Raw genomic sequence first — 12,727 nt, forward strand, 5'->3', positions numbered from 1 at the left:
CATTAATGTCTGGTTGACAGATACCGCTGGGAACAGTCATCCAGTTTCCTGTACACAGACGTGTTTCCTCCCAGCGCTACCATCTTCACTGTCACTAACCTGCACCCTGTCACCACCTATAACTTCTCCGTCAATGCCCTCAATGCAATGGGAGAGAGCAGCTATGCTGACAACAATGCAGTACTGACCATCACCACCAAGGGTCAGTTTGGAGTAACCCCTGCATGACGTTGAAATAACTCTACTGTGCAAACATCAGATAAGTGAGAACAAATTAAAGACTGTGTTTGGAGTTGAAAAGTTTTCCTCCCTCTTTTTCAGAGAGGCCAGGAGAAGAAGTCGTCCCAGAAGACGATGACTCAGTCTCACGGAGTAAGTCTTTTTATCACAACTCCCTGAAAAAGCTCTTAAGGGCAGTTGGAAATTGCTGTTTGCACAGCAGCTAGCTTCATTTGGCTAAATCATGTTAATGTATGCACCTCCAAGGCTGTTAATGTTTGTTCTACCAGAGTAGTGGTTGTCATGGCAGCCACCCCATACTTTTTCCCCTCTGCTAGTCTTTAATCAATAAAGACAATTGAGAGAGTGGTTGGGTCTGTCTCAGTCAGTTTTTATCTTTCCCAATTTCCATATTACTCCCTCTTTAACTTTCATTGGCATGCACTGAGATAATGTTGCTGCTGCTTTGTGGACCAGGTGGGAGAGGACTGCCGGCCTATTTGACTGTAGTCTTCACAGTGGTGTTTGGAGTCCTGCTGCTCTTTAATTCTTTGGGCTGTTTCTTTGGACTGAGGTGGAAAAAGAGGCGAGAACAGACAGGTAACCGTAAAAAAATCTTTCATCTTTGTGTACCCCCTTTCACACTTGAACTCTTGACATTTTCTGGGTAATTTCAGGACACTTAGGTCCTGTCATTTTCAGGAACTTCGCTTTGTCCGATGGGCTCTCACAACTCAAAGTACTCTGTTTGGTGAAGGTGAGAGGGGGTGGCTGGGCAGGGTGTGCTGAGGGGGAGTCAGTCATAAAGATGTCTTTTTTTGACGACAAAAACAATGCCAATAACTTTTTAAGGAAATAAATTTTGATATTTGGCTAACAATGAAAATAAGGCAACACCAGTAACACCGAGTAACTAGTTGATTCATATTTGGTAGTGGGAGTAGTTCTTTTTGCTGACTGCCACTAACAATACAACAGAGGGTAGACAGAAGAAGCAGCAGACAGCCCAGTTGTCAGCTATTGCTAGCTAATTTTTACTCCTACTGCTGAGCAAATCATGCTGGAGAAGATGACAGAAGAAACTGATGAGCTCTACCTGTCCTCCACAATAATGTCCTAGTCAGTTTGGAAAGGGGCTACCTACTTTCTGGAGGGTATGCAGACATATATATATATATATATATATATATATATATACATGCACAGAAACACTTAATCTGGCGTATTGGTGAATGCTAAGTGCAGAAGTGAAGCAAAAGATGCACATTTTGTTGAAGGACAGTTGTCAGATTCAGTAGATTGAGCAGCACAAGCACAACACGGTAGTCCCCAACGATTGTCACAACAGTGTTGTTGTACTGTTGTACGCGCATGTGTGAAGCGGAGCATAACGTCAGAGTTTCCACTGAAAACTCCAGCTTGCTGTTTAAACGGCAACATTGGCGGCAGCATTTCAGAAAAAATCCACTCTTTTAAAAAGTCTACATATTAGGTCGACTTAAATGTGTTTCAATATTAATGAGAGGCCGAAACACATCAATACTTTTTCACCCTAAAACGTTGTCTTGAAACGGCCCTCTAGATGAAAAATATATTTTTTTAAAAAGACGGGGTGTTTGTGGAGTCTTAAGAAGGTAAAGTTTGAGCCACCAGGCAGCAGTTTGCATGTGTGCTCAAGGAAATAATCAGGAAAAGAAGTCATGTGATCATGTTTCTTACATCACTTCTTGTCACTAAAATGTCCGAGCTTTTGAACCCAACCTTAAAAAATGACTCTGAACCATGATACAGTTGTCAGCCCAGACTCTGACCCTCTACTCATCCCTTCATGTCCCTCTGTCTCCCCTGTCTCCTTCTCCTCTGCTCACTCTCTACCTCCTAAACCTCTACCTCTTGCAACATTCATCTGTCAGAGCTGTCACTTCTCTGTTTCATCCATATCTTTTATCTTATTTGCTGGTTTTATGTCCTCCTTCTATCTTTCCCTCTGTCTCTTTCTATTTGCCTCCCAGTCTGACTGTCAGCTTCTCATGTGTGTCAATCTTTTTTTTTCATTACTCTGCTTTTTTTACATAAATCTCAACAGTTTTTAATCCATCTCTCTGGTCTTTTTGCTACACTGATCAATTTTAGCCCCCATGAGATGATGCTCCTCCTCTTCAGTCCTAATTTCCTAAAGCTAAGCCTCTTTCCTCCTGTTTCTGTGTCCCCTCTGCAGGGGGTGGAGGAGGCAGCATGTTAGACGGGAAGAAGAATGAAGAGAAGGGGTAAGTTAAGGCCCCGCTGTAGAAGTAATAAAGGAACACACATCCAATCCACTCTAAGAAGTCTGAGGCCTGATCCATTGGCTGACCCAGCTACTAAAACAGCCAGGCAGGCAAAAAGAGCTTCAGTCAATATCCATTTATATTCCTGTCATCAAATTTGCACTGGAATCCTCAGATAACCCATATGATACATTATGACAAACTTCATTTTTGCAGGAAAAAAGGTCAGATTTGTGCTTAACTCCTGGAGATGATTAGAAGTTTATGGGCACTGATGTCTAAAAGAACTGTGAAAAACAAGCAAACAAAAGAAATTCTTATTCCCTGTAAATGTTTAAGGTAGAATCTGCAGGAATTTTCATTACTTGCTAGCTAACACAATATCAAACTGAGCTCCTCCTCTTTGGATCAGCGCCACACCCACAGCTAAGACCGTGACTATGTGAACACACTCATTGACCCAGCAACAACCTTAAGCATTCCGTTTCTACACTATACTCAAGAGCTGTGCACCTGACTTGACATGTTAGAACAAGCTAGTTACTGGGTTATCTGACACATACCTGCTTAGCAGAAAGCCAACTCATGTCGCTTTTTGTCCCAAGCTGCTCTCCGAGTGCCTGAAAGTGGTAAAAGTTGAGCCAAGCTTCACCCTCATTTAGTCAAAAGCGTTATCTGTTTGGTTTCTCGTTTCACTTTGGTTGTGTGTTTTCTTTCTCTGTGTTACCTCCACTATCATAGCTGCTTGGATTAGCTTCTTCCACTTGCTAATCAACATACAGTCACTTGCACATTGGGCGCTCTGTGATTGGCTAACGTAACCCCACTTTCTGTCGCCCCAGAAATGTACCAGTACAATCAAAACATCAACATAATGGCTAAGGAGAGGGTTTGAGGCAAACACAGACACTGACACACATGTGTAGAGGCCCAGAAGTGAGGAATAGGCAGGGTTATTCCTGTAAAAGTTGACCTTTTTTTTTCTTTTTTAGAAAAATCCTGCAGACTCTACCTCTAAATCTTAATTTAGTAGGCTGACATTGAGAAACCATTTTCTTAATTTTTAAGCACAACCTCACATTTTGTTTAATTTTGCTAACTTTTATGAAAACATGACTCCTCTGATTTTTTTTCTTGGAAAATATTACAAAAAATGCTCATGTAGATAAAAGAATATTATCTCATGATGCAGGTCCAGTCAGTCAACTGTAAGCAACTCCAATAAGTATGAGAGCAGAGAAAAAATCAACGCTGCGGCCCAGCGAACTCTCCTCATCGACTCTGGGTCTGAAACAGAGAGCAATGTCTACGAAAGCTGTACAGCGGTGAGTACAGGAGAGACGCCGGAGGGGAGAAGGGAAAAAGTCTTCAAGAAAGACTCACTAATGAAGTACATAGGCAGAATGAACAAGATAACTGGCGAAGGATCTGTCAGATAAAGAAGAAGTGGAGAATCCAGCCATATCACTGAAAATGGATTGATAAACTAATGAAAGCTTTAGCTGTGCATAGAGATGGAACCTGGATCAATACCTCACTATTAGCATTCAAAATACACATCGATCTCAGAGGGATTATCATTTTGTACTTAAAACGGGCCAACAAGGATTTGAACCTTGAAGAAATCTGTTGAGAGAAGCAGAAGAAAATGGAAAGCACTATGCTGTCAGGATGGGGCATAATGAAACCTCGAAGTCCCACAGAGGCAGACAATGTCTCCAATGATTTAAAACAACACGTACCTGAAAGAGTTGGTTCAGCCAAATTACCTCAAAAATATCTCACTCGTTTACATGTTGTGATACCTTGCCTGGGGTGGAGATATTTCTGGTTTCATGTGTCCTTAATACCTGCCCCTGAGATTTCTGCCTCCACCCAAAACATGATGTGGGTGTTACTAACTGAAAATAGCAACATGTCCTGTTGCTATGAATACTCCACAGCCTTCACTTCCGGTTTCTCAAAATAATCCTCAACTAGTCTAAACACCTGTTTCCTTTAAAGGTGCGAGCCGCTACCCCTGAACTCTTATTAGTGCTTATAATTAGCAAGAAAAATGAAGCTGAACTTTTCTGTACTTTGATTTTTCTGAGGCTGTGATACCAGAGCTGTGGGCTGCAGCCTCATGGAGGCCCTGATGGTGCGTCAGGCAGACAGAAGTCTTTTCCAACAAATGAATAAAAGCTTTTGTCTTTCAGTGTTAAGTGTTTGCTTTCTGCACATGCTTTGTTGCTTAAAAATAAGACTCGATTGATGATACTTTCTCTCTGTCTCAGCTGTTGATCAGTGACAGGAGCATCCTTTTTTTCTTGCGTTATTAATACCTGTTCAATAGAATTCCAGTCAGGACTACATTTGACAAAAGAATTCATTATCAGCATGCAGAATGTTGAATTTGGTGGAGTGGCTCTATTCTGGGGGTTCCACGCCTTTCTACCTGCTTACGTGGAATGATAATTATTAGTTGGGGAGAACACAACTCTTCTCTCTGTATTGTGCACACATAAGCCAAGGCAGGAGAGCAGCAGCAAAGAGCCCCAGCAGCACAGAACAGGGGTAACAATAAAAACCATACAACACTGATGCAATCAGACACAGCATAAAAGAAGTGCTTAGCACCAAGGGTAGACAGGCCACCACAGTTTTACCAGAATGCCTAGTTTACTGAGTTTAGCACAAAAAGTAAGTCCATTTAACACGAATTTTTGGTTATAAACCTTATACTGTTTTTGGCAGAATACTCAGCTCTGCTGATTATACCATATGGTCAGCCTGAACTAACTTAACGCTCACTTTGTGCTGTAAACATTTCACTGGTGTATCATGTTTAACTAAATCAACTCCTGTTTTGTATTTTATCACATGACTTGTGCTTTGTTATGGAAATTTAGAAGTTACAGAAATTTGCAAAGGAGTGTATGGAACAGATAACTTTATTGCTATTTTAATTTCTACCAACCACCTTACAGTTCGTATTTTGCAAGATTTATATTTTACAAATACCCTTCAAAATGGAGAAAAGGCTATTTCTCATATTTGTCCCAAAATATAATGACGACCAATGTCTTGGGGAGAGACTTGGTTGGATTTCATAGTATTTCATTTCAGGAATGTCTGCCCTTGAGGCTTTAAAAACTCTTGGAAAGTATCCTTTAGGCATGACCTGCTCCAACCTAAAACATGTGGTGAAGTCTTTGTCGTGCTAATCGCTTGTTTCACATGAATTTCAGGAAAGTGCCCATTATTACTACCCTACCGGAGACTACATGCTGCCTTTCAGTCCACACCCTGAGGAAACACGCAGACTAGGTGAGATGCTAATATACCTCAGAGTAAACAAGGCAACAATACACAAGCTCGCATCCAAAAAACATGATGCAGTCTGAGCCAATGAGGAGATATTTTTGTCTTTGTTTAAACATGTGGCAAACAACTTGGGGCAACGGAAGAACTGTCTTATTTACAGAGTTTACAAAGTACTTTGACAGAATGCAGGATACCCAAAATAACAACAGAGACCCAACCAACAGGGAAACTGAAGACAAACAAAGTCAGGGGACACTAAGATGAAGAAAAATCCAGAAGATAGTTTTAGTTTTAATGCTGAAGAAGTTGTTTGAATTACTTTTCCTCACTTTGTTTATGAATGTGTTTCCATGTACTCTTCAAGATGTCGCCCACCTTGACTCTCAAAGCCATCTGTATGAAGAGGTTAGAGATAGGGGTCTGTACCAGGAAGTCCTGCCTTCCTCTCTTCCTTCCCGCCCGTCCTTATTTGACCACAGTTTGCCCAATCAAAGGAGAGCATGGAGACCCCCCACCTACTCTCAGGTCTGTAAACAAAACCCAAACTGTGATGGAGGACATTATTTACATACAGCCAAATACAGAACAGCCAATGCAGATGTGCTTTTCATGCTTAAACGTAAATTTCAATTGTTTCTTCAAGAATTCAATGTTTGAATAGACTAAGCTGGTTTTGCGTTCCCACTTAGAATTAATTCATCTCAATATCTTAAGATAACAGAGCTTGTTTTTTTAAGATAGACAGTTTTCTGGGAATGTAAAAACAACACATAGGCTGGTCATTGCGATACATTGCTGACCAATGGAAACGACCTGTTTCTGTGTTGTTTTTCCAACACTGTGGACAGTTTTAAGTTATGATCCAGACATCAAATGGTCATATTTCCTAGTCATAGAGTTGGGAAAGCTATAAAAAGCATAAATGTGTGAATGCATGTCTGCTTTGTGCCATTGTAAAAAGTAATGTCTGTTTAAGATGTAATTCTTCAGTTTTGTTGTGTATGAAAGAGAAACTAAGACGCACTCTGTCTCTCAGCAGGGTACTGTGGGAGGCAGAGACTTGGTGGATGTTCAGCAGCAGCAGAGAGACTCTGATCTTCCCTTTGAACTTCGAGGCGAGCTAGTCTAGAATGTGGAGGTCAGCACGAACAAATTTGCCACGACAGTAGCTGTGACTCAACACCAAGTCACTGAGGACAGTGTTGTTCAGCAAACACTGAATACAAGGTTATTCATTTCATTGTATCTGGAGTTTTTTTTGGCTAGTTACCTTGAAAGGGTGAATGTCCTGAGTTCAAAGGAGCTGGTTGATATCATTTAGTAGAGTTAATCACTGTGAGCTCTTGCTTTGTGAAGCGCAAACATCTACAGTGTAACCCTAAGGACTGTGTTGACCTACAGAATAATGCTGTGTATTGCAATAAAGAGGCAAAAACAGGAGCCTTGGTAACGTCTTATCAGAAACTCAGAATGATGCTTCAGTGTGTTACTCCGGCTAACTCAAGCAGTACATTTACCGCCTTCTGTTTTCTTACTCCCTCTGAGATGTGACTTTATCCTCCACCTCCCTTTGTCCACCCTTTGTTCTTTCACCTTTCCCCTCGTTCTTGGAGCCAAGTCATGGTCACTACCCACAACCCCCTCCTGCTCTGGCCTGCAGGTAGACATGAATCAGTCAGCTGGAGACAAAAACAGACTGACAACGCTGTGGTTTGCAGTGAGGCGGAGGAAGCACGGACTCATGGTGCCACCCAGGCAGACATCATCCTTTTTGACCCTTCCTATGTCAACACTTTCCAACATGTAACCAGATGAGTACCTGACAGCAGTGTCCTGTTCCTCCCCTGTGTGATACAAAGAGTTTCAGACCTCACAGTTAGTCTCTGACAATCCCGACAATAGGATTGTACAGAGTGGTATTTAGCATGGTTATGTCTTCAGGAGGTAGAGCCATATCTAAGGCCAGACTCTAATCCTGTTTTCTCTCTCGGATTGAAGTTCAGCTCACAGCATCAGAGAGGAAGAGGAACCAAGCAGAGAATTTGTCTCACTGAGGGTTGGACAGTTGAAGATAGAGACAGGGAGATGGGGGTTAGGCTAAGCTCCAACTGTGGCTACAGCATCAAAAACTCTTTGGCTTTTCACTTATGAACACATTGTAGAAGAAGAAATGCCAGTTTACTTTGCAGCTTCCTGAGCCTGCAGTAAATTAAAGTTATCTTTAAGATGATTTTTCAAAATCAAAGTTGCTTTACCAAAACAGTTATAGAAATCCCCAAAACTTAAAAAAGACACAGTTCCAAGCTGAGGATATATTAAAAGAATACACCTACAAGTTTACGATGATGCTTACAGCTCAGGGCTTGCTTTGGACAACAAATTCTGTCATTAGAGCGCCCCACCCTGATGACTGTCCGCAGGATAATATATGCAGTACGCAGCCTTCATTTTAACAGATGATGCATTTGACAAAAATAAAAAACTAATATACACAGCTCTTAGGGGCCCTTGTGGCCTTTTGTTGTCTGTCTCACTACAGCTTGAACTCCAGTTCTGATAAAGCAAATCAAGCTATTGACGTACAGACAAGCACTAAGGTAACTGAACAATGCAGCCAGTTGATTAGGAGGCAGAAAGAAAAACACAAAAGCATTACAAGATGATGCCACAGAAGCCAACAAACAGCCTGACATTGTCTTGCGTGACACTCAAGTTACCCTGTTATGCAACTTGTTAGCATGGAGGAGTTCATTGTTATGTTTTACCTTTGGGTTTCTTGCATAGTCTGTGGATTTTTGTTGGAAGGAGACATGAGCGAGTGTCAAAGCGGTACCAGGATGCCTGGAATGCTTGACTTGCATCAAAACAGACTTTAAAAGCCGGGACAGATCGACCAGTGTTGTGTTTTTTTGTGTGTTTTTTTTTTGTGTGTGTTTTTTTTTTTAAATAGCAGCACTTTTAACTAAAAGCTTTCAATTCATCCCTCCCAAACAGCACAAGAATATCATCAAATACTTACCTGATGAGAAGTTTTGGACAATTTGATAAAAATCTACTCTGGGATAAATTCCTGAAGACTCCTTTTGTGTTAAACAGCTACTGTAAGTGCTTCAACCATTGACATGTTCAGCTGAAAATCACTTGTTTACACTTCAGACTGTAACACAAGGAGCAGAAAAGAGAAGGCTATCGGGCTCAAAAAAAAAAAAAAAAACATTTGGCATTTTTTATTCAAGTGAGACACAGTTGTGTCAAGTTATTGCAGATGGTGAGTGAATTATGGGATGGGTACTGAATTAGGTACTCTTATTGGTACTTACCAAACTCAGTCTGTTGTACAGAGTACCAATTCAGGTGAAATCAAATGGTACCATGTTTCGATACCTAAACGCATCCTTGACTGAGGAAGTGGAAGAGTAGGCAATTTTCCAATCTAGACATGAACACAAAATTTCAAGTTTATATATTGAGAAATACATATGTTACATTGAAAAGCTCTGGAATTTCACAATTAGAAAAATAAATATTTAGTACCACATTAACACACACAAAAGTAATGAAAATTGGTACCACTGAGTTCAGTCGGTAGACTGCCGGGTACCTGGCCTCGTTACAAATGGGAAAGGTATCCATCCCTAATGGTGAGTGACATATGAATGTACTAAACTGATCAGACCCCTTACAGGACCTGGACCTTTGTGGTGCTGGAACTAAATTTAGACCCTTGTTCCTGTTGTCAAAATACGCAGAGTTCCTCAAAAGGTCCCCAGTTCCTCGGAAAAACTTGTGCTGTCAAAAAGCACCTACAACTGGGTCTAATTTTGGCAAGATGCCCCTACACAATCTTGCATGTTCTGTTATGGTATCAGTAACAAAGCTGACATGCGTTCAGCTGGTATAAAGTTTATCTAGTTTGTCACTGAAGAAAACTGTTGTTGACACATGAGTCCACCAGCCTCCACTGATACAACAAACCTGACTTTGATGTTAATTTTGAACTAATCCAGAACTTCCTCAACTCCTCCAACCTCTGAGGTTCCTGTTGCCTTGTAGCGTTCTCAAACAGAGACTGGTCTGACACAGAGCCAGTGTTCACTGTTCCTGCTTCTAGCTTCTGCTTTAGCCTTATTTGTCACATTAGTGTAATCAGCACAAACTTGAACATAGCTTGTTAAAGTTTACTATACCGTACAGTCATGTACAGAAAAAATGAATATTTTTCTGGAATTGTTTCTTTGAATTCTGCTTTTGTTTGATGAATATGAGGCGAGCTACTTTATGAGTTGTTCCACAGCTCTTTTTGCATCATTACTGTAATTTTCAAGCCATTATTGCTGTGGAAATATTTACACAAAGTCTGTAAGAGGTGATATATAAATCCTGTCGAGGTTGTTATTGTCAACACATTTTTCCAACCTACTAAACTTCTGTTTCCTCAACAAGGCCTGACTGCCTAGATGGAGATTAATCTCGGTGTTTCACAGAGCTGCGTTCCCTCAATTAGGCCCGCTATTCTCCATCATGAGCTGTCAAGGTATGTTTGTCTCATTACCGAACAATTGTTTAAGTTCCTGTCAGGCTGACTGCTGTGTTCATACCAAAGCCTGTTCATGAAGCATCATTTCAGCTCAGGCAGGATCGGTAATCTGCAAAAACTGAAGGCTTGACAGCTCAATACTGTGTGTCAACTTCTTTTTTTTCGTCACCTGGTGAACGATTTGATATGTTGTTTTGGAAAAGGGATCTCAGGGGAGCTGGAACATACACAGCTGCATGAGAGCACAATTAAGTCAAAAGAGAAACAAATAAGAGCCTTTAATTACCTCAGCTCCAGGAATGTTTTCACATCCCTACCCCCTCCCCTAAATGTTCCTTTTTGTTGTTTTATTGTTTGAAAAAAAAAAGTAAAAACTATAACAACAAATAATACTCCTTTGACATCTTAGCAGGTCGCCCTACCTGTGGGGAGCTCGCTCAAATTTACCTCCGGTTTCTTCAAGCTTTGTCATTGCTATTGTTCTTTGGGTTTCTTTCAACTTGAACCAAGCAGTAATCAAATCAATTTTTTATTATTTTTTTATTTTTTACAAATTAGAACATGGTTTTTCAGGCTGTTATTACGGCTCACTTTGTGGCTTTGCTCTCCTGTTGTCAGTAATGAGGATGTAATTTGCCCTCCGATGTGGATGAAAGAATAAAACAAAACAAATGCAAAAAAGCAGTCCATGAGAGATAATAATGAAGTAAAAACACTGTTTATTGTTAATTTTTATGAGGACAGATCTAACAGCATATTGAAACTATGAGAGAATGTGTTCCTCTTAATTAAAGAAGAGATTATTTACAAAAAAAATGCACAAATAGAGTCCAGATTGCTATGCAGAAATGAACAGTCAACATGCTTATAGAGCTTAGAGTTTAAAGCTAGAAAGTTAAACACATACAGTCATAAATAAATGACTGAAACATTGATCTCTACTTCATATAGGTGTAAGTTTCAATGACAACAACTACTCTTCTGTGTTAAACTGTGTAATCAACAGAAATGAACACGTTTCCTTTTTTTTAAAATAACCAAATTAATCTTGAATTAGATTTGCCTTTTATATGTAAGCACGTTTAAATTAGTGGTGCATCTCTCCTATTCAAATTCAGACACACTCTCACTTAAAAAGACAAATTTCTGACCAAGGTGGAAAAGAATGATTAAAGGTCCCATATTCTGCTCCTTTTCTGCAGTTTAATATGGATCATTGATGTCTTCATGAAATGGTAGTAACATGTTTTGGTCCAACAAGCCAATAAATCAAGCACAGCAGCTTGTCCATCATTCTCCAGTTCAGCCAGCCTCCACCTCCACAGGGTCCAGGACTGAGCTTCTTCAGTCATGCTCCATCCCTGTCTCCTGGATCCTGTCTGCTCACAGCAGGTGAAGCTCTTCCAATTTGGCGTTGGTGTCTGGTGTTAGCTCCGTTAGCCACGTCTGTGAATAGCATGATGCTACTCTGCCCTCTGGTATTCCTTCTGTTGCTGGGTTAGCACAGCTAGCTCGTCCATCTTATTGGAGATAGATCTTACGTTCCCAATAACGATGGATGGAAGGACAGGTCCATGTCCTCACTTCTTAGCTCACACCTGAGAACCAGCACATTGTCCTCACCTCCTTCTCTTCACCTTGTGGGAAAACATCAGGCCTTACACCAGTTAGCATTGACATGCTACAGGCTGCTAACAGCTGAGTTCACATGTAAACAATGCAGCCATGGTTACATGTAGGATCTCCAGACAAACACAGGAGAAAAAGTAGTAAAAATATCACTGAAGCCACAAAAAGTTTGGTGTCCATGACCAACAAATGAGCCATAGGAAGTGATATTCCACTCCAAATGCAAAGATTACAAAAAAGAGATGAAAAAATTACAAGAAACAAAGAAGAGAGAGCTGCTGCAAAAGGCAGCCATAGCCAACAGGGCGGCACCTAGCAACGGAAAAATAAATATTGCAAAATATATATAAGTATAAAGCAAATAAAATATTATACAAGTAAGAAATGGTGTAAAATGGTTCATACAATACAAAGGTATGTGATATGATATGATATGATATGGACGGTACAATACGATACAATGATACCGTATGCAATAGATTGTGCTTTAGTACGAAGGATATTATTAAGAATTTCTGGTCTCAATTGGCCTCAATCACTAATAAATTTAGTGCCCATAAAAATCACCTTGGGGTTCATGACATTTGCAGGCCAATTTTGATCTGACCACTTTGTGTAAACTACAGAATCAGAATAATTCATGTTAATTTAATACATTTAGTCAATTTAGAGTTTTATAATTAGATTATATCAATAAGCTTTTTCTTACTGAAAGTAGTTTAAATATGTCATATGTCGTGCATGTAGTTGAAGGAGCATGTGTTTGCAT

General features: G+C 40.3%; 1 protein-coding gene across 1 annotated transcript in view; it reads left to right on the forward strand.

Moving 5' to 3' along the window:
* Positions 1-7,420, forward strand: part of nphs1 (NPHS1 adhesion molecule, nephrin) — a 115,974-nt gene extending 108,554 nt beyond the window's left edge. The window contains exons 22-29 of the mRNA XM_074683256.1: positions 21-202; positions 322-372; positions 697-819; positions 2,438-2,486; positions 3,679-3,811; positions 5,717-5,795; positions 6,157-6,317; positions 6,832-7,420. Of these exons, the coding sequence (XP_074539357.1) occupies positions 21-202; positions 322-372; positions 697-819; positions 2,438-2,486; positions 3,679-3,811; positions 5,717-5,795; positions 6,157-6,317; positions 6,832-6,921 (868 nt within the window). The 3' untranslated portion in view covers positions 6,922-7,420. The remainder of the gene's footprint in view (positions 1-20; positions 203-321; positions 373-696; positions 820-2,437; positions 2,487-3,678; positions 3,812-5,716; positions 5,796-6,156; positions 6,318-6,831) is intronic.
* The last annotated feature ends 5,307 nt before the right edge of the window (positions 7,421-12,727 follow it).

Source organism: Halichoeres trimaculatus, unplaced genomic scaffold (genome assembly GCF_033239565.1).
Source record: "Halichoeres trimaculatus isolate MK-OKI-2021-1 unplaced genomic scaffold, fHalTri1.1 fHalTri1_scaffold_12, whole genome shotgun sequence".
NCBI classification, from domain to species: domain Eukaryota; kingdom Metazoa; phylum Chordata; class Actinopteri; order Labriformes; family Labridae; genus Halichoeres; species Halichoeres trimaculatus.